This window comes from Callorhinchus milii, unplaced genomic scaffold, assembly GCF_018977255.1.
Source record: "Callorhinchus milii isolate IMCB2004 unplaced genomic scaffold, IMCB_Cmil_1.0 Scaffold5, whole genome shotgun sequence".
NCBI lineage: Eukaryota > Metazoa > Chordata > Chondrichthyes > Chimaeriformes > Callorhinchidae > Callorhinchus > Callorhinchus milii.
Window position 1 is genome coordinate 31,826,211 of NW_024704746.1, and position 20,489 is coordinate 31,846,699.

The following is a 20,489-nucleotide window of genomic DNA, read 5'->3' on the forward strand; positions in this document are numbered from 1 at the left end:
GCATCTTAAGCTCCAAGCTTCTCTTTAAAGCAGTCGTGAATGTACAAGTCTTTGCATTCCAATCTATACAGTCTGTTATTTCATGAATTAGAAATTATCTAACATGAATATCCAGAAAAGATCTCAAACCAATTAATGCCAACTTGTTGATGAATTGCTCAGATCCCAGGAGACAGACATGTATAGTTGTTCCCTTTTGTATTTTGCAAATTCCAAATGCTGCTTTAATGAGAATTATGCAGGAGGTGCTGATGGTGACTGGGGGTGAACATGCCCATCTCCTTTGCCTTTAATTGGACACATGCAAGAAATAAATATCTACATTCAGAAGTTCCCAAGGGCCATGTCTTGGCTTCTAAGGGATCACGAGCAGGGATTTTGTAGAGCAAGAAGAGCTCTGATGGAGGAGGTTGCTTGGACACTGAGAGTTCCCGTCATTAGTGGCTGCCCGAGGGAAAGCAAGTCACCCAGGAGAACAAGAGGCCGAACCTGCTGCTCAGTAAAACGATCCATGTTCACCAATGGACTGAGATTTAAACTCTTCATGTTACATGAATTGAGCTGTTAGTATCCAATGATTATGGGTTTCACATTGATATTGATTTAAAGGTGTAGTAGTGATGTTAAAAAATTTGAGTGTGTAGTAATATCACCATCCGAGAGAAAATGGTGTTTCGGGAAATTCAGTGAGTAAATTACTGCAACCGTACTGATTTGTACCCTAAGGTGCACAGCTCTGTGTGGGCACAGCCCCATAGCAAGAGCAGTGATTGCATATCTTAGGGGAAAGAAGACTGTTCGGATGGGAACAGCTGTTAAGAGTTACTGAGCAAGAGCAGAGCACGCAAATACCCTGAAACTGCAATACAAGCAGAACAATACAAAATCATATCCGGTGACATTTCAAACCACACAGTCTCTCTTCTTCAAGTTCCTTTAATGTTCCCTGATAAATTCAACCTGACTGGAATAAAATTCTTTCACCTAGACCTTGAAATGAGAGATTGCACAACATCATCATCATAATAATATTAATGGTTCAGAAGCCTTATTGATTAACTGTTAGGAGATAATGTATGCAAAGTGAGATTGAGACTTGGAACTGGCAAAACCAGGCTTGCTACATTTACTATTTGCCCCAGAATAGTTTTTTTTAACGGGTCTATTATCAATGTCAACATGTGGTTGAATCCCTCTCAAATTAATTTTTAATAGGGGGGTAAGAGAAAAGGTGACGTTTATTGAAATATGACTTGAGCACTCATCTTTCTTTGTTATCATGTGAAAATCTAGACTGAATTGGTGAAGGATGGGATTCTACCTCTTGATGTTGCTGGGTCACATGTTAAAGTTACATAGTGCAGTTAACTGCTGTGTGATAGCTCACCCAACTCCCAGCAGTTCTTACTGAATTGACATCTGAGTCTGATCAAGTCTGCTTTCCTCCATCTCTGCAATATCTCACCATCTTGCCCCACTATTTCACCACCAATGCAATCTCTAAAAACTTCCATGTCTTTGTCACCTCCAGACTCAAATCTTCCAATGTCCTGCTCGCCCACTTCCCTACCGATACCTTCCACAAGCTAAACATCACCTGTTCTGCACGCTCTCCTGCACTAGTTACAGGTTATACTACCTTTTGGCAGACACAAAACTCATCTCAGTGCCCATCATGAAGGGGGGGTAAATTCAGAACAAATCTGCGGAAACTACTTCAGTGAGCGAGTAGTGAACTTATGATACAGGTTCCCTTATGGAACAGTGGAAACAGAAAGTGTCGATTCTTTCAAAAACAAATTAGATAGATTTCTGATAGGAAATAATAGCTCTGGGTATAGTGTATAGTTTGGGACATGACATGTGCATGCGACTGCCAGGATGGTGGAAAGCGAAGTGGATGGACCTTTGTCTTCTTTCGTCGAGCAAATTCTTATGTTCTTATGTTCTTATCTCTTGGGAACCGTATTCTACGGTATGCTGTGCTTCGTGCAGAAAATGAAACTTGTTTTCTCCATGGAAAATATTTGATTTTCAATTACATTTGATATTATCGGATGTAATCTTAAGTGGGTTTGATTGCGTAAATGAAATGGCAATTGAATAGTTATATATATGTACGAAATACAAGGCAATTTTTGTATTGACCTCAAATAAAAATAGCAAGCCTGGTACTTCAGTCTGGTTCCCCTTACAGACATGCACTCTGTCAGTAAAATATTTATATCTTTATTATTTAATAATTGTGCCTCAAGTTTATCTGACAGAACCCATGTTCGTGTGGGACATGGGACGGAAGTAACGTCACTAGACTCAATTTAATTAAGATGCACCGTTCTAAAATGTTCAGGCAGGAAGCCGAGCATTAAATAAATGAATTAAACACTTAATATACTAACCACAACAATGCAAACCATTTCAATTCTCTTCGTACAAAATCGTACAAAATGATTCACCATAACGACTAAAAGAAGAGTGAACAATATATTTTTTTAACATGATCATTGAGTTAAAATTGACAGTACTTAAAAGCATGATACATTGCCAGGGGCCAGATTCTGGAAGAATGTACTTTAGCACACAATTCCATGCGTACTCAATCCCCAAAGGTCCCCTGTCTCCCAGTTTAGCACGTATGCACTATTTGAAGGGGAATTGCTTTACAGAAAATCAGGCCTGTGTTTTCACAACCAATGGAGGCACGTACAGGCTCAATCTCTCCTAGATGACAAAGTTTTTCCAATGGTACATAGCCCTCTAACAAAAAAAGAACGCTGACAAAAGAAAACTTTAAAACCAACATTTCGATCGTGTGCTGGAAGATATTATGGAATGAGTTTTGTAAGATTGAGTCCAGCTGCGTCTAATTTTAAAAGGTTCACAGCCCTTGCCTTCTGTGCTTTCCCAGCACCAGTGAATAGCTGTGAGGGTGATTTAAGTGGCCACGTGAGATTGAAGTGGCTCCTGAAGGGGATATTCCTTATCAACAGTGCAGGTCAGTACATTCCAGAATCCTTGTCCAGGTCTTTCTTTCGGTCTATGAACCATGTTAAATTCCTGCTTAAAAAGCACAGTACATAATAATAATAATAATCCTTGCATTTGATATAGCGCTTTTCATGTCGGGAGGACGTCCCAAAGCGCTTCACAGAACACACTGTAAAGTGAATTGACTGTATATTTGTGGGTGAACGCGGCAGCCAATTGCGCACAGCAATGTCCCACAAACAGTCGTAGATTGAAAATGACCAATTTATTATTGTTTTTGGTTTTGGAGGGATTATTATTAGGGTGTGGAGTAAGGAAACTTGCCCAAGGTTTGGCCCTGCCTGGAATTGAACTCAGGTCTTTCGCTTGCAAAGTGAGTGCTCTAACCACTGAGCTACAGGACTCCACAATAATCTTGAGATACACAGGATACTTGATAGGACACATTGAACCACAGAATTAATTTTGTCAGTGAGATTGATCTGATCATTCATAAGCAGTTAAAAAAAAGCAAGCAAGTGGTTGAGGCTTTCTTCCTATGTAAAGGGAAGATTCTCCCGACAGTGTTCCATTATGCGTTGTTAATATCACAAGCATGATTCATTATTTAAACTGTTTATTATCCACCCACCAAACTGACCGGTCTTTGAAGGGTGCTTTAATACATTGTGAGATTTATATTTTAATTCTTTACAAGACAATGACCATCAATTGAGAACTCACTCGCTGGTGACGAATGATGTTCAGGGAGCATTTCCATCCAGTACCGAAACATACTGAATTGTCGAGTTACTTCAAGGCTTTATCTCTATGGCTTGAAAGGAAAACAGTACGTTTTCAAATACTTTTTGGAGTTTGCCAACTGTGAGTTGTGGAATTACAATCTAGGGAACAAAACGCTAATGAGAAGTGATAACCCCAGATACTGATGGAGCAACATTTATTTGAAAGGACCCTTGCATATTTATAAATCTTCAATACAGATTGTGGAGATCTTGGTAGGTTGAGTTCTAGCAGTCTAGCTCTATGACTCAGTGATGAAAAACAATGCTATCTCAAGCCATGAAATAAGATTAGCTTTGATCTTTGCGAAGTGATTTTCAAGATGGTGAACAAACAGCTGTGGAGATATGAAAAGGAAGGGAGTAGCGGATTTTTTGTTCCAGATGTTATCCTGTAGCTATGCTGAGGAAAAAAAATCCATTGAGTTAAAGTCCACATGAGAGGTTGAATGATGAATCTGATACTGTGTAATTTAAGTACATTAGAAGCAGCATTATAATGATGCGGAAATTCAGAAAGCATTGATTTCAAAAGCACTTGCTAGGTATGGCATGGTAACAAAGGAAAATCAGCGTTAATGTTAGAAATTGCGTTAAATAATTAAAGCAGGATTAATAAAGTACGCTCATTGCTTAGGACATCCAGATCAGGTTAGATTCTTGAAAGCCATGACAAAAGTTTGCAAAAGCCAAAGAACATTAGTAACAAAAGGAACAGCGATGGCAATAAAAATGTCACATTTTTGTCTAGGTTTTCAAGTCTTCTGCAGGTACCATCTGGTGCTGATGTCAACTGACTCTATACAATGAGTCAAGCAAATCAATGCTTCAGAGTTTTGTTTGTGATGTTTTGCCAATTTGTAGAACAATTTTTAGATGCAAAGCTGTAACTAAATATTTATCTACTAATTAAATATGGAATTTGAAAATCGCAAACGCTCATAGTTGAATTGCGTTAACATTCTATTTGCTGTCGTAGAAACACATATTGACCAACGAAAACATTTTTAAACTTATTTTCTAGGTTTATTATTCACAAACATTGTTCCTTTTCTACTTTACCTGGTCTTTCATGGATTTTCCCATTTCTTTTACATCTTTCATGTTAATAGCATTCTTTCCTCCCTTTTCTTTGCCCTTCTTTTTGTTCTTCTTCTTAAATAGGCATTTCTTACAGATGCAGAAGCAGCATGTAAGAATCAAAAGGACAGCAACAATGGCTATAGCTATCAAGGCCCATGGTGGCACTGGAAAACACAAACACAATCTGTGTACTAATCAACAATGCCAATGAACATAAAAGCCAAGCTCACCGAGCACTTGTAGTGCGTATTATATTGTTACCAGATTTAGACATGTTTCCAAACGTGGTCTTATTTTGTGAAGCTTGTGACCTCTCGATTAGGAAACAATTGTGGGAAAATTCATTACAAAACACTCAGCATTCATGATTTACAAACTGTACAACCTAAAGTTCAGAGCTCTGTCATATTTTGCATACTCTGTAAGCTTTGTAACAGTGCTAAAATAAATCAGCGACACACATGCTGTTTTTGTTTCATTTAGCAGTTCCCAAAGTTATTTTGTCGCTGTTGGCTTTGCCTGCTGATTGCATGTCAAAGTCTGACATGTTATGTCTTTCCGAACAATGCTTTCAGTGTGTAGAGATATGCACAGAAGATAAAACCTTCAGTTAGTCTCTGATTCTATTGCTAATGGCTTTCTCCTCTCCTGAAGCACTGACCTCTGCTGGGATACAGTTCCACATGTGGCTGGTTTCGCTCCAACACTTTGCAAAGTGACCATTCTGAACATAATTTCTACCTTTTTCGCTACTCTGCTTATCCGGATGACCAGCAGTCCTTCCTAAACAATTGCTACTGTCTAAAAAATAAGCAGTGGAGATTCATTTATGTCAGTATTCTTATTTTTCTTTTGTTGCATATAACTGTGAGATATTCTTGTTTATTCATGAAGTCAGATTAAATTCTCCGTGTAGTGTGGGTAAATGGTACTGCTAGTCCCTCCAGCTCCCCTTCTCATCTCGTCTCAATTCAAATGAACACACTATGCAAACCAGTGATTCAAATGATTGAAATATAAAGTGCCAGCATAAGTGGCTATAAAACTACAAGTGTGCCATTTTGTGTGATCTCTGTGCTGCCTTCTTGAATAAATAACTTTTGCATTGAAGCACCTTCACAATTGTCATGTTTTGTCTTTATTCAGCTGCCTTTGGCTTTTTGACAGAATGCAGGAAAGGTATGATAAATGGGGTAATGTGTATTTCTTTGGTTGTATTTCGCTTTGGACAATATGCAGAGGATTATATACACATGGAAATCTTTAAACAGCAAAATAATAAGTTTTATTCAGTGGCTGAAAATATGTGGGGGTCTCTGCATCACATTGAGGTCCTGCAGAACGCCAGAGAAGCTACGCTGGGGATATTCAATGGACGGGCTCTTCTATCAGATTTATCGTCAGAATAAATAGAGTTAACTACACTTTATGCATTAAACTATTGTTACACATTTCCTTTCTTGTACCAAAAAAACTGTGTAATACAGAGCAACCAAATCTATAAATAGGACAGAGCAGCAGCCCAAATGGTATATTAGCAATATTATTATAAATGTATGTCTCATTTTTAGGCACAGAAGTTGAGTGGAAGGGAGAAGCTGGGCACAGGCATCCAATGCTCTGTGAGATCACTCCACCTGATATTCTTGAATAAAGGTGGTGGATATACAAGTGTGTGAGCATAAGGTAGGTGTAAAGTGTAACAACAACAACTGCTTGCATTTACGTAGCATAGCGCCTCTCAGGCAGGGCAGGTCCCAGAGTGCAAGCCAAAATACAAGGCTATTCTTGTGCTGTAGTGCAGATAGTCACTATTAACAACAATATGGCTTATAATTGTGGAAAATATCCAAGACAAAGCCAAGTGCTGTAGAGATAGATTCATTTGAGCTCAGTTGACTATGGAACCAGTGGCTAGATAGGATATGAGCCTGTCTAACCTCTCAATTAAGACAGAGCAGGTGGGCGTGCTAGTTGACACAGTCTCCTTGGATGCCAGATAAAAACATTGCATAAGAAAGAAGCAGGGTCATTCATTCATACTGTTGGCAAGATTTAGGTTTAAATCTAAGTTTATAGTTTGCACTGAGACAGTAGGTTTCTCCCAAAGCTCCATTTACTGAAAATGAAGACATATCTCCAGCCTTTGATCCTGGCAGAGGTTCATTTCTGTACAACCTTTGCCATCCTTTTCCGTTAAAATTGTATTTCAGTGTTTTACTGCATAGCCGTCCAAGCTTATTTCCTTATGGAGCTGCCTTGTAGAAAGGCACAGGGGTATAGAATAAGAATTGTCCATCTGCCAATTATACCCTGCTGCTGGGAAGAAATCTTTGACAATTCATCCTTAGCCATGGAGAGTTGCCAATATATCTTTAAATCAAATGAAATGGAGCAAATCTCAAAGATTCCCTCTGTCAAAATTCCTCCATGGGAGTTGGCAGGGATGCTATTTGAATGATCTCCCTGAGGAAAACTGAACCTGCAGATTAGCATGCTCCTGACTTTCATAACACAATAAATCTGACCCATGCTTTCTTCTTGAGATACACAGTGAACCATCATGATAGTTTGATGGATAAGAGATCCATGAAGATGATGTGAATGGTCAATATTAGCTACTGTTTACAAACGTGCCTTCAATTTGTAACCAGATCTCAGATTAGCCTGGGCTGCTTAGTTAAGATAAAATTATATTCTGTAGAAACATTTTTTTTCAACTCTTGCTGTGGAGTCCTGTATTTTCATGCAAATGCAATGAATTGTTCTTGCTTTGATTATTTTAATAAAGGCGTAAGCCACTATCATATAATTTCCAAGACCAACTTCTTTTGCAGAAATATTTTCAAGCTCAAATAGGGTGAAAATATTGGAGACACAATATACAGTATATACAGTATTTTTTTTGGGGGGCAGCTAGATATCTGACATATTTGTAATACTTAAAAGTATTCAAATCAGACTGAGAGTTCCATATATATATATATATATATATATATATATAGAAACATGCACATGGAAATTTCCCTGAATCTGGAATAGTATGTGTACTATGTGTACTGCTCACCGAAATCCTGAATATTAGGCATAGGACTGTGTTGGGATACTGCTGCAGTTTAAACAGCTAAAACCAAATAGCTTGCCAATGCAAACACTGTCTGGCAAGCTTTCTGTTATTTGTTCAGCTGGGACCATCCCACCCGATAGATCTAGCAGGGTTAATAAGAGTCAAGTGGGAAGAATCTCTTCCTAATGACTAGTTTGTCTCCTCAAAGGACGGATGAGTCCTTTGACTAGTCTGTCATCAACAGTGCCTTGAAGTGTAGTGGATCTGCTGGAGTTAAGTGGACCTGCCTGATTTAAGATTTGGATAACAAGACTGGCACAGAGGGTTGACTTGAATCTAATATTCGATTGGCAAGCATGTCACCTTGGGTAGTAGGATAGCCTCAGTTTTGTCAATGTTAAATTGGGAAAAGTTGAGATACATCCAGAACTTGATGTCTGATAGGCATTCTGGAATCAAAGGTAAAGGCAGAAAAGCAGAGTTGGGCATCTTCTGTGTATAGGTAGAAGTTAATCCCATTCCTGCAATTATGTCACCAAGCAGCAGCATATAGTTGAGTACAAGGTCTCATGGTACTGAATTAGATATTTATTTAACATTCTGATTGCGTCAAGAAAACAATGGTACACACAAAGTTGATTGCAATAGAAAAAGAGAAATGAGCTTTATGTAAGATCAGAATTATCCAGGAACATTAGCATAAACTTGTTCCAAAAGGTGATGCTTGACATGAAACATCGTATTGGAGGAAACCTTTACAAAATGAGCAGTGACACTATCAGTACTCCAGTCAAGGGCGATTGATAGATTCAAAAGAAATAAAAGATTATCAAGGGAAAGAGAGTTCAAAAGAAGTCTTGCTTGAGACCTATTTAAAGTGTTAAAAAGTGACAGGAAATGCACACGAGTATTACTATAGTCACAGGTCTGTATTTATCATTATTCAGAAGCTAAAACTCTACAGAGAATTCATAAACACATGTAATAACTAGATAATTGAGTTAATAAGCATTCTGACATGTTTCTATTTAGCTCGTAAAACAATATTTATTAACAGTATGCTTTTCTGTGTTGTTTAACAATCTTTCGACAAGGTTTATTTTAAATAGCTTGCCATATCTTTAGCTTCTCAGAACAGATGAATTGAAATAATCCTTGCATTTGATATAGCGCCTTATCACAGTTTTTTTCTGCCTGTGATTTGTTAATTTATTTACAGTGATTCGTAAGTACTGTATATTTCTCCCAACGATTGTCATGGGATATCAGTGGCTTTGCCTATAATGTTCTGCTTGTAAGTGAACAGATTTGGTGAGCTTTCCTTGATTGCTCTATTTTCTGGTATGAAAAATGAATGCAAGAAAGGTAAGGAAAGTGTCTGAAAAATCTGAGCAATTCTCTCCGCAATTATATCATACATATTTATGAGGCAATTGTGTTAATCTTTAGATGTAAGTGTGTTAAGTAATGGAAATGAGGGCTGAGTGGATTTATTAAGCCTCTGCAACAATAACGAGAGGTTGATGCAACTGCTATTTTGGCCAAATCATTGACTGTCTACTTAATTTATCTTTTTGACCTTTCTTTGAATGTTCTTCTACCTGCCTGACTTCCAACTCTGTGTTAAGTTGTTTTTAAAAAGCCATTATGTATAATATTCGGTATCCAGACCAGTTTCCCCCACTTTGTACCATTTCCATTCGCGGTGCCAAACATAATGTTTCAGGTTGTCTCTGCAGTAAATTGAAAATATTTGAACTTATAGTGGTTGTTACATTAACTTCATCTCTTTTTTGCATTGCCGTGATTGCTATTTTAGAATCAGAACTACAAACAGCTAGGTTGTCCCATCTTACATTTAATACAACTTGCCAGTTGTCTTTTTCCGCTAGAAAACCTAGAATCATAGAATATTAAAGCACAGAAGGAGGCCATTTGGCCCATCGTGTCTGTGCCAGCTCTTTGAAAAGAACTATCCAAATCAACATTAAAGGTGTTAAACATTCTATCTGTTTTTATCAGTTTAAAACTCCTAGTTATTGCACATGGTATATATCTTGCATCTAGATTTTTTAATTCCATAGTTTTCATTATGTTAATGCCATAAACATCACATAATGTAGTTCTTTAACCAAAGAATCAATTCTAAAATGACTGAAGGGGTTCAACTTGCCAGTAAAAAAAGACTCAGAACTTGAGGATATTTCTAAAGCATTCAGGCAGCGAATCATTTTATTAACTGGGCAGACGCTCACTATTCCAATACATTTAAATTTAGCAAGCAGATGTTATATGATCTGTGTGACAAGTTAAAAATTGATTTAAAATGCCAGACCTCTAATATTGTCAATCTCTAAAGTTCCAAATTCATGAGCCAACTAAGAAATGATCATGGGATTTATTATCATTAGAGGATCACTCAGAGAATCATAGAATCTTACAGCATTCAGCCTGGCGCCTGTGCTATCTCTCTGAAACACTTATCCATTAATCTCACTCTCTGACCTTTCCCTGTAACCCTTCACGAATCTTTCTTTTTCAAATATTTGTTCTAAAAAGTTTCAATCTTCTGTTTCAATCAATGTTTTTATTAGGGCATTCTACGTCCTAACAACCCTCTGTGAAAAGAAATTCTCCAAACATTTTACTCTGTATGCCTTCTGGTTACTGTCTCTTTGAACAGTGGAATTAGCTTCTCTCTATTTTTCAGAGCAAACCCCCCATAATCTGTCAGTTCAGATCAACTTTCTCTATTCTCATGAAAAAGCCTCAAGTTCTTTAAGGGCCTATTTAAGAGTCTGATCGTGTGGCTTAGTGGGTAGGATGCACTGGTAAGAAGAGAAGACCTACAGTATGCAGTCACTACATGTTACAGTAAATCCTGTGAACTGCTTTGAGATGTCTTCCTGATGTGAAAGGTGCTGTAGCAAATGTGAGAATTATTTTTATAGATCACCATGGACATGAGAACCACTGACAGGTCAATATGAAAGAAGGGCAGTGTTGCTCGTGCAGCCTGGCTAGTGGTATTGGACCTCTGGCTGACTTATCATCACCAATTAGTTTGATACTCGCTATTAGAGTTTCACTTTTAGTAATAATCTGGTTACTAAACCCCACTAACAGTCAATCAAAAGCTGTGATCTGGTTCCAATACGACCAGATGTGACTTCATGGACTTTACCATTAAAACCAGCCTGAAGGAACCTATCTCCAGCACATTTAGGCCCATCTGTTGTGATAAATATCAAAACGAATACAAATAGTTACTCAAACAATGTGTGCATATGGCTGATGGTTAGATGAATAGGTAGTGATGTACATGCCCCAATCTTTTTTTACTGTTTTAAAATCAACTTTAGGTTGATCATCTCAGTGTACTTGGGTTAACTGAGCCACGCTTAAAAGCCTTTCCAAACATTATAAGTACGTGTTCTAAAGACTGTAAAGTGCATCATCACGCCAGCTGATGTGCTAAGAGACTGAATGTCTTGGCAAATGGCTGAGTAGTTAGGGCACAAGGACACAGAGACTGTATAAAGCTGTCAGTTAAAGGTTAGCTTCTCATCCATTAAGAGTTGTTCTTTCAAGAGGTGTGTAAAGAGCATCAATTACTGGACAATAAATCAACATAAAATGTCCTTCAGTGACCTCCCAGTGTCTCTTGCCATGGTTTTTATAGTGGTGCCTAAGGGAAATTGGAACAAGTGGGATAATGGGAGAGATATGGGAAAGAAATAAAAAAAATCTTTCAACCCAATTTCCCTACGTTCTTTTCATCGTATCTGAATTTAAGGAGTTCATCAAATATGTCAGCATTGAGGTCTCTTTCCTCAAAGCTTGAAGGGGAAAATGGCATACCGCTGTTCCTGTGTTCCCAGTTTTCTTCATCTGCCCTCCAACGCATATTTGTGAACGCTATCTGCATGTTTTCCTTTAAAATAAGTGCAATTTAATATTTTGCAGCTTCATAACAATGCTCCATTTTATGGATAACCACAGTTACTCACATGAGAAGTAGACATAAATGTTAAAGGTCACAAAGGACTTCAACAGATAAAAGATATCTTAGAAGATCAGAAGATGGCAGATACATTTCATAGATTTTTTTCGGTCGTAAAAATTCCAGGCACACTCATCTTGACTCAGTCATCTTGTAACTCAATAGATATCAGTAGAGCATGTGGTAAAAAGAAACTCAGAGAAATACATTGTTGTAAATAAATGAGCTTGGCTAGATGGCCAAGGATTCTTGCGAAAATGTGGAGGGAAATAGGTGATTAATAGTTCTAAGAGCCCCATAAACAGTGACGCTGTACCTGAGGACAGGGGGAGAGCAAATATTATCCCCCTATTTAAATAAAGAGCGTGTCTTGATCTTGGAAATTACAGACTTCAGAGGCTAACATTTGTTACAGAAAAAATACTTGAAAGCATCATATTCATCTGCCAAAGAGCATAGTTGCTGTAAGTAGTATTGGACATGGATTAAAAAGAACAGGTCATGCTTCAAGAATCTCTTGGGAGTGCTTTGAAAAAAGTGACTAAACTGGTAGATCAGAGCTCTCCAGTGAATATAATTCACCTGGATTTTCAGGGGCATTTGATCAAGTTGCATATGTGAATTTATTTTCGATTAGATCACATTTTATGGAATTAATGCAGCATCAGCTGCTGGACTGAAAACTGTCTGAAGCAATAGAAGCCCAAATTGATGGTAAATGGAAAGGCTTAATTAGGGGGAGATCATGAATAGAATCGATTCTGAGCCTTCTGCTGAACATATAAAAATAATAAATAATCCTTATATTTACAAATAATCTACAGCAAAGAAACAGACCACTCAGCCCATTCAATCCGTGCTGTAGTTTATGCTCCACATGAATCGACACATTTAATATGACCCTTTTCATGTTGGGAAGGACATATAATGGCACTTCGCACAACATTGATTAGAATACAGGAAAACATATCTAAAATGTCTCCAGTGTTTTCTGGAGTCTATTAATCCCCTCACATACGCATTCTGTTTTCATTCTAATGTGGATGACTGATAGCCATCATTTAATCTTTTGATCTTCTGATATTACAGCAAATGAAACAACCAAACAGGCAGGAGAAATGTCACACTGAATGAAAAGAATGAAATGAAACCAGAAAGTTGCACATCCTGTATATTTGACACGTGATTACTGGTGAAATACTAAACGTTATCATTTCAGAATCAGCCACGTGGAGCTTGGAGCCGGAAAAGCAGCAAAACAAGTGGGATTCCTTCCCTGACTATCCTGTGCACCAGCTACTCACAAGAAGGGATTGGATGAAGAAGGCTCTTTGGCCCATGTGATCTCATCCTTTCAGAACACCCACTGTACCATTCTCCCATCTCAGAATCAAGCTGCTTTTTAAATGAGTCCCAGTGTCCTGGCCTCACCCATCCTTCCTGCCAGTTATTGATTACCTTCTGGGTAAAGAAAAACTTCCTGGTGTCTGATCCCAAATCGTTCTTTGCAGTTCTGAACCTATGTCTTGTTCTACTGGTTTGGTGCTTCCTGAAGTATTAATCTAGGTTTAGTTTTTCAATCCCATTTAAAATGTTATGTGAGGTCCCCTGTGAGTCATCTTCTTTCTCATTACTCACCCCTCCACTAAACCCTGTGAGATCAAGAATGAGAGTGAATCACAAGCCCCCACCATGCTCCAGTTTCAACCACAACTTCTGGTAGTGAGTTCCACATTCTGACCATCCTTTGCTTCAGTGTCCCCTGGTCCAGGGAGGGGAGAAATAGTGAGGGTTTGCATTGCTAATTACTGACAAATGCTCAGAAATGTGCACATGCTAAGTTAGGTAAATACAGGATCAGCCTCAACTATGCTTATTATCAAGTATCCTAGAGCCACTTACTACCCAGCGGGAAGAATAGATAAGATTCTGAATGGCTGGGCTGCAGTTATCTTTGCGGCTTTACCACTTTCCAGAGTGAAGTAGTGCATTCTGACAAAGAGTGAGGTTCACACAGGCAGATTTTTAAATCTTGCAGCTGCATGTGACAAGGCAAATAAACTACATCTGTCATCTTCGCATGGCGAAAGAACGGAAGAATCAAATTTCCACTGGCACAAAGTGATATTGGTAGACAATTCCCTCTGATTTCTCTTGGGTTAAAAAAGAATACAACAGAATTTGGGACGTTTTTCTCAAGTTGAAAAGTGTTAAAACTGTGAGTGTTGGAGACAATGATGAATATCTTCATTTGTGGGACCGAAAATGACTCATATGAACTTATAAATGATTGAGATGACTTGACTCAAGGATAGGTACACAAAACACACTGCTGTGGACTTTGGGGAGGGTAGATGTTCAGAAGCCAAGTTCATTTCTAAGCTGCTGAAGCCAGAGGCAAACGTATTGCTTTTGGGTAGTGAAATATAACAGCATTTTGAGGCCTGTCACTGGAAAGAAGGTGTAGCCTTATTGAATACAAAGAGATTTCTGCTTCCCAACAGTGCCACTGCTAGCAGCAAATGTTTATACTATACAACAGGAGAGTCTGAAGGAAGACAAGACATCAATGTTCAATTCAAGAGCACAATGGCAATAAGGAGTATTCTGAATGCATGAATGTAGAAACGAGAGGGCATGGCTCATTAATCTGGAATTCTTTGAAGAGATAATTAAACTAGTGGATGAAGGCTACTCAATGGATATAATTCACTTGGGAAGTCAGAAACCCATGATATAGTGACATAGTTCAGTTTGTGAAGCTTCTGCAAAAGATTATAGTTCATGGAATTAACGAGAAAAATAGTTGATTGCATTGAAAAGTCATTTAACAAAGACAAGCAGAAGGCATTGATAAAAGAGACAAGAAGCTTTGTGTCGGGAAGTTCCCTGTGGAGTTTCGCAGAAGCCTCTCATGGGTGCTCTGACGTTCATAAACAAGATGGAGCAGAGTTATTTTTTCATGTTTTGATAATACCAAGTGCGGCTAGGCAATGGGTACAAGGGAGATGATAGCATTTAAAGAGATTTGAAGGAGTTAAGCAGATGGACAAAAGAATTGCAGATGTATGTTAATGTGGACAAACGCCAGGCCACAAAAGTGTGTACAATTTGTACAATTTGTGTAGACGTTAGTGTGCATTAAAATGCTGCCTCATGTTAGTGGAGGGTTCTCTAATAGAACCATAGAAATTTATAGCACAGAAGAAGGCCCTTTGGCCCATCATGTCTCTGCTGGATATCCAAAGATTAGCGTACTAGGTCCTCACAAGGGAAATGTTTGCTCAAGATTTAAAAATTATTAGTTTTTGTATCCATTTTTCCCTATCCATCCATTGTTGCATCTTGTGTGTGCAAACCACATGTGGGCTGTGGCTCACATTAACGATATGCTTTCAGCAACAAGTGGGGAAAATTGAAGAAAAATTAATTGCAACTGATTTTAACTGAGCAACATTAGAATTCAAATTGCTATGACCCGGTGACAAACATGAATGTCATAATAATAACTGCTTTCTTCTTTGTGAGTCACTGTGGGGATGTTTTAAACCTTCGGCTGCCAAAGGCTAAGCTGTGAAGTACCGTCTCCCCCGAGGTGAATTCAAGTGAAGAGTGCAGCAATTTGGCCAATTTACTCTCCCTTTAAGGTCTAATGTGACTAGATTTTCTGGACTCCCTGACTTCACTCAGCAAGACTTATAATGTGTTCTTTCTCAGTAAAATGTGAGTATCCCAGTGAAATGCTGATAGCATTAGAATGCTCATGCTTCTTTGACCTTGCTTTATCACACTAATGTCATACGTAACTTGGAATATTGCACAATTTTTGTGAGAAGTGGAGTAAAATATTAGTTAATATTTCATCCCTTCAATTCCATCTTTCAGAGAGAAAGCATCTAGTTTTTCCACCTAGTTATGTGTTCTCAGTATGAAGAGATCTTCCTGAACTGTGTATTTTCTGTACTTCTGTACATGATTCTGCTTCATATAAAAGAAAACGTGCTGGTTATATAAGACTGACCTAACTGTACAGCGCCTTGGGACGTCCTCCCGACGTGAAAGGCGCTCAATAAATGGAATCTTGTTGCTGTTGTTGTTGTTGACCGAATTCTGAGGAAAAAGATCTCTAAGCTCATTGCACTGTCTCCTATTTTGACTTTTCCAAGACCTTGAGACTATAGATTTCCTCACCTCCTGCACGCTTCACTTTTTCCTACAATCTGTAGTATTTTAAAACCCACCCTTGTGGTCACCTAACATCCTCTCCTTGGCTTATTTTGTTTTTCTAGGAAACGTTTGTCAACCTCAGCTGGTGTACTGCCCAAAAGGCCTTGGCTCTTTACTTAGGTTCTCGTCACTGTCCCTGTGAGTATTGGAGCTCCATCAGTGCCTTGTGAAGCCTTTAACATGGGCAGCATTAAACAATAATGCTTGGTTTTGATTTAGAGCCTTATCACATCATTGAGATGATTCAAAGCTCTTCACAGGATATAGTGTAAAATGGATTCACTGTGCATTTTGTGGGCAAACCATGGCAGCCAGTTGCGCACAGCAATGTCGCACATACAAACAACGGTGGAGCGAGTGACTAATTTTATTTGGGGGATTGTTGGTCAGGACACCGGAAGAAACTCCCTTCTCTTTTCGAATAGTGCCAAGGGATTTTTAACGTCCACCTGAACAGGCCGACAGTTTAACATCTCATCCAAAGGATGGTACCTCCAACAATGTAAGATCCTTCCAACGTTGGACTATATGAACCATATGAATCCTGATGTTGGGCTTGAACCCACGACCTTCTGGCTTATAGGTGAGAATGCTACCCCTGCACCAGGCCTGACACACCTTTCACGTATAATGCCTTTCACGTCGGGAAGATGACCCAAAGGTGTCCTGGGACACACTCAAGATGAGAGAAAACTGGATACAAGTGGGTGTTTAAGTACAACAAATGTGAAGCGCTTTGAGACGTCTAGAAGACGTGAAAAGCCTATATCAAATGCAAGGATTATTATTATTATTATTAAATAATGATCCACCATTATCAAAAGATGCCATAGTGCCTTGCATGTGAGAGTCTTATAATGGGCGGGGTAATGTCACCGTATTATGGACAGTATTTTAAATATGCTATATCATAACACGGAAAAGAGGTCAATGCATCATGTAAAATAAAGCACTTCTAATGGAATCGACCTAACTCAGTTGCTCAATCACGCAGCATTCTTCATTTACATGGCCTGATGTTACCCATTATTCTTCATCGTGAGTCCTCTATTTATGACTATTAGGAGTAATAATGGTGTGATATGACCATTGCAGCAATTAGTAAGGAACTGTGTTTGATTCTGATTGAAGCTGGGCTGGGCAGATCAGGTTAATTCTGCGTGGTGCGGGCTAATATATACACATTTGGGAATTAGTGGAAAGATAAAACCTATTTGCATTCACTTTGCTGTGTAGAGGACCAGATAAATAGCATTAATGCATCTTACAATTAAAATGCACTCTGCTCAATTATTAATCTATATGTAAGTGTCACATGGCACACTACAATGCAACACTGATTTATGAAGGTATTTTCTCTTTGTATTCTGCAGTTACAAATACTTAAATTTGTAGAATATTCATATTGCTGTTATCAGTATGTTGTATGTGTACAGTTCAAAATCAATTATCTTGTAAATATTGTAAGCATTTTATATTTAAATTTTGCTTTTTAGTGACTGACGTAATGTAATTGCTGTTGTATATTTCCCAGAATTTATGTAAAGAGGTTAATGTCACTGTTATTGTCAGTGGTGGAAATGTCAGAAATTCCTCCTTATCTAAGTGGTCCAGAATATTGATTTGAAAACCTTTTTCGTGGACAAAGTAAAATGTCTGACTATCTGATTATATCTACCAATGTTTGAATTAACACTACTCTAAATCATCAAAGGAACAGTTATTCCAAAAAATAATTAATGCGATGTCACAAGTCACAAATATGTTTAAATGATTGAGTAAACCAAATTCACTTGTGTGAGGTTAAACTATCTGCTACTTGCTCTAATGCTGTATAATCCAACCTGACCTGCCTCCATGCTGCACCACAGATCGTTCCCCAGATAACAGCTGTAGCAGCTGACAATCAATCCATCAACGGCCAATATAAATGCACAGCACAAACATGAGACAAAACATCAGGGCAGCTAGATGTTATTAAAAAAATGAACATGGAAAGCAATGTCTGAGCAAGCTTGACATCAACTAAAGCAAAATACCAGAATATTGTACACAGAAGGGGGCAAGCAAACAAGAAATCCCACAAGACAGGGAAGAAGTGGAGGTTTGACAACCAGTTTGAGAGGAAAGTGGATCTTGCAATACTACAGATGAAAGGACACAAGCGCAAACAGAAAGCAGATAGAATACACAAGACACAAAAAACTTACCTCATCCATGGATGCTAGTAATCACACACCAAAGAGCAGTTCCAGCAACTAACCCAACCCACAGTGGACATCATTCTGCAAACATCTACCCTCCATTCAAGAAGTACTCACTTATGGTTACCATATTCTGCTCGTTTAATTGAAGAAACAATAAAAATATTATTTGTTTTAAATAGAAATCTGCATGAATGGCCTCCTTCTGCACTGAAGATTTCTGTGTTTCTAAATAAGAGAAATAATTCATTCAGGAATAATATTTGTCACTCAATCCAATTGTGGAGTTATACACTCACTGGAATGTTTATTTCCCACACATAATCAACTAGCATTTCCTATGTTATATATTATTTATAATTATCTATTCGGTAAATGACCAAAGAACAAATGATACATGTACAGTGTGGTATAAATAAACTTGTTTTCATAAAACAAATCTAGAATAATTCATCCATTTAAGATCTGATTGCTACAAAATTTGTAACAGTAGAAGCAAAATGACGAAAGTGGCCAGATTCGGTTTTGATGAAATATTTGGCGTCATCTACTTACGTGGAATTTTATGGAGTTCATTCATAAATTTGTCCTTCAATTTGGAAACGGCATCTTCCTTTCCTCCTCCAGGGCTAACCGCCTCTGTGGCATTTCCTGGTGTGACAGAGGGTGCAGATGTAACAGGGGGTGCTGCCAGTGCCTCACTGTGACCTTCATTCAGCTTCATGCTGGGCTGGGCAGATGCTGACAGACAAAATTAAAATGTTGTTAAAACTGACAGCTCAGCTGGGAACATCATGTCAGAGGCTGGACACACATCCACTACATTTACCTGTTTGCTTAGCTGAATAAATAATGCATCATTGACATGCTAATTCATGTCGGTTCATTTCATATTTATAATCCAGCAGAATGGAGAGTTGAACGTCCCACCAGGCAGAACTTTCAGTCACACATCGTTTTGGCTCTAACTGCTTTGAAAGATCATTTGAAATAAATTGTTCCGCGCTGTTCATCTGCATGAGCAATCCCCACATTTTTAATTATTAGTTTAATGAGAAACCCATCATCCACATGCGATGTGCCCTCTAAAAGGTACATGCATTGATTTTATAATGTGTTTCAATCACTGCATTACACAAATCAGAAAATCATGTGAGAGGTTCATTCAAAAAAGGCCTTTGGGCTTAGTTAATCTCAGTCTTTCAGAAGACCCTTCCTGCTCTCTTCCCATTACAGCATTAAAGTTTTTTTTAAATGAGTCCAGTGTCCTTGCCTCAACCACCCTTCCTGGTAAGATGTTTCATCATTACTAACCCTATGGTAAGGAAATATTTCCTAGTGTTTGTCCAGAAATTGCCCTTTGTAACTCCAAAGCTGTGTTCTCTTGCTTTGCTATCTTGGTACATCTATCTTAAATAGAAGTTGCAAATGGGATTGAGAAAGTAAACCTAGAACATTACTTTAGGATGGAATGGAAGAGTTTTTTAAGAGGCAGAAGAGGCATTTTTACCTGCGTGTCTGCTTTAACACTGGGAAGCAGTCATTGAAAGTATGTAATGACTGTGCTGGGTTAGACTAGACGTTATGGAGATGTTTGTCTCCTGCCATGATATGTTCTTAGTGACTGTGAGCACTCATCTATCAATCTATCATGGAAAAAAAATATGTAAAACACTCTGACTCCTGCCCTGAGAGAAAGCTAAATGAGCTCAATCATGAAACAGCTTGATCCTGTAAAGGGAAGATGGAAGAGTCGGTATTCTGGAAGGATGAGATGAAACGCTCGAAGGACCTAATTCATTGGAACTTCTCTCTTGTGATCTTGTGTGCGTATAAAAAATAATCGAATGGCAGGTTAATGCAAAGCAGAAAATCTGCTTCTGTCATAGTCATTAATTTTAATAAAATGAAATGCAACCACAGAGTGAAAGTACATTTATTACATTAGGATTGGGCAACATTTACACCATTTAGGGGAGGCATTTGGCTGACAGTGTATCCCTTTTTGTTTCTTTTTGTTAAAGGCTGTTTCCTGTGACATTTACTACAAACACCAGTAGACTGTTAAATTATTTAGGTGGTTTTCATGGTGTTACAGAAGTATTTCAACATCTGTTGCTGGGTTAACTCTTAAA

The 20,489-nt window shown here is 38.2% G+C and overlaps 1 protein-coding gene across 3 annotated transcripts in view; it reads right to left on the reverse strand.

Moving 5' to 3' along the window:
• The window catches only part of syt1a (synaptotagmin Ia), a 212,991-nt gene that overhangs the window by 22,408 nt on the left and 170,094 nt on the right, over nt 1-20,489 (reverse strand). For all 3 annotated transcript variants that reach the window (XM_007895357.2, XM_007895356.2, XM_007895355.2), the window contains 2 exons: nt 18,910-19,095; nt 4,833-5,017 (listed from right to left, as the gene is read on the reverse strand). In XM_007895357.2, the coding sequence (XP_007893548.1) occupies nt 4,833-5,017; nt 18,910-19,078 (354 nt within the window). In that variant the 5' untranslated portion in view covers nt 19,079-19,095. The remainder of the gene's footprint in view (nt 1-4,832; nt 5,018-18,909; nt 19,096-20,489) is intronic.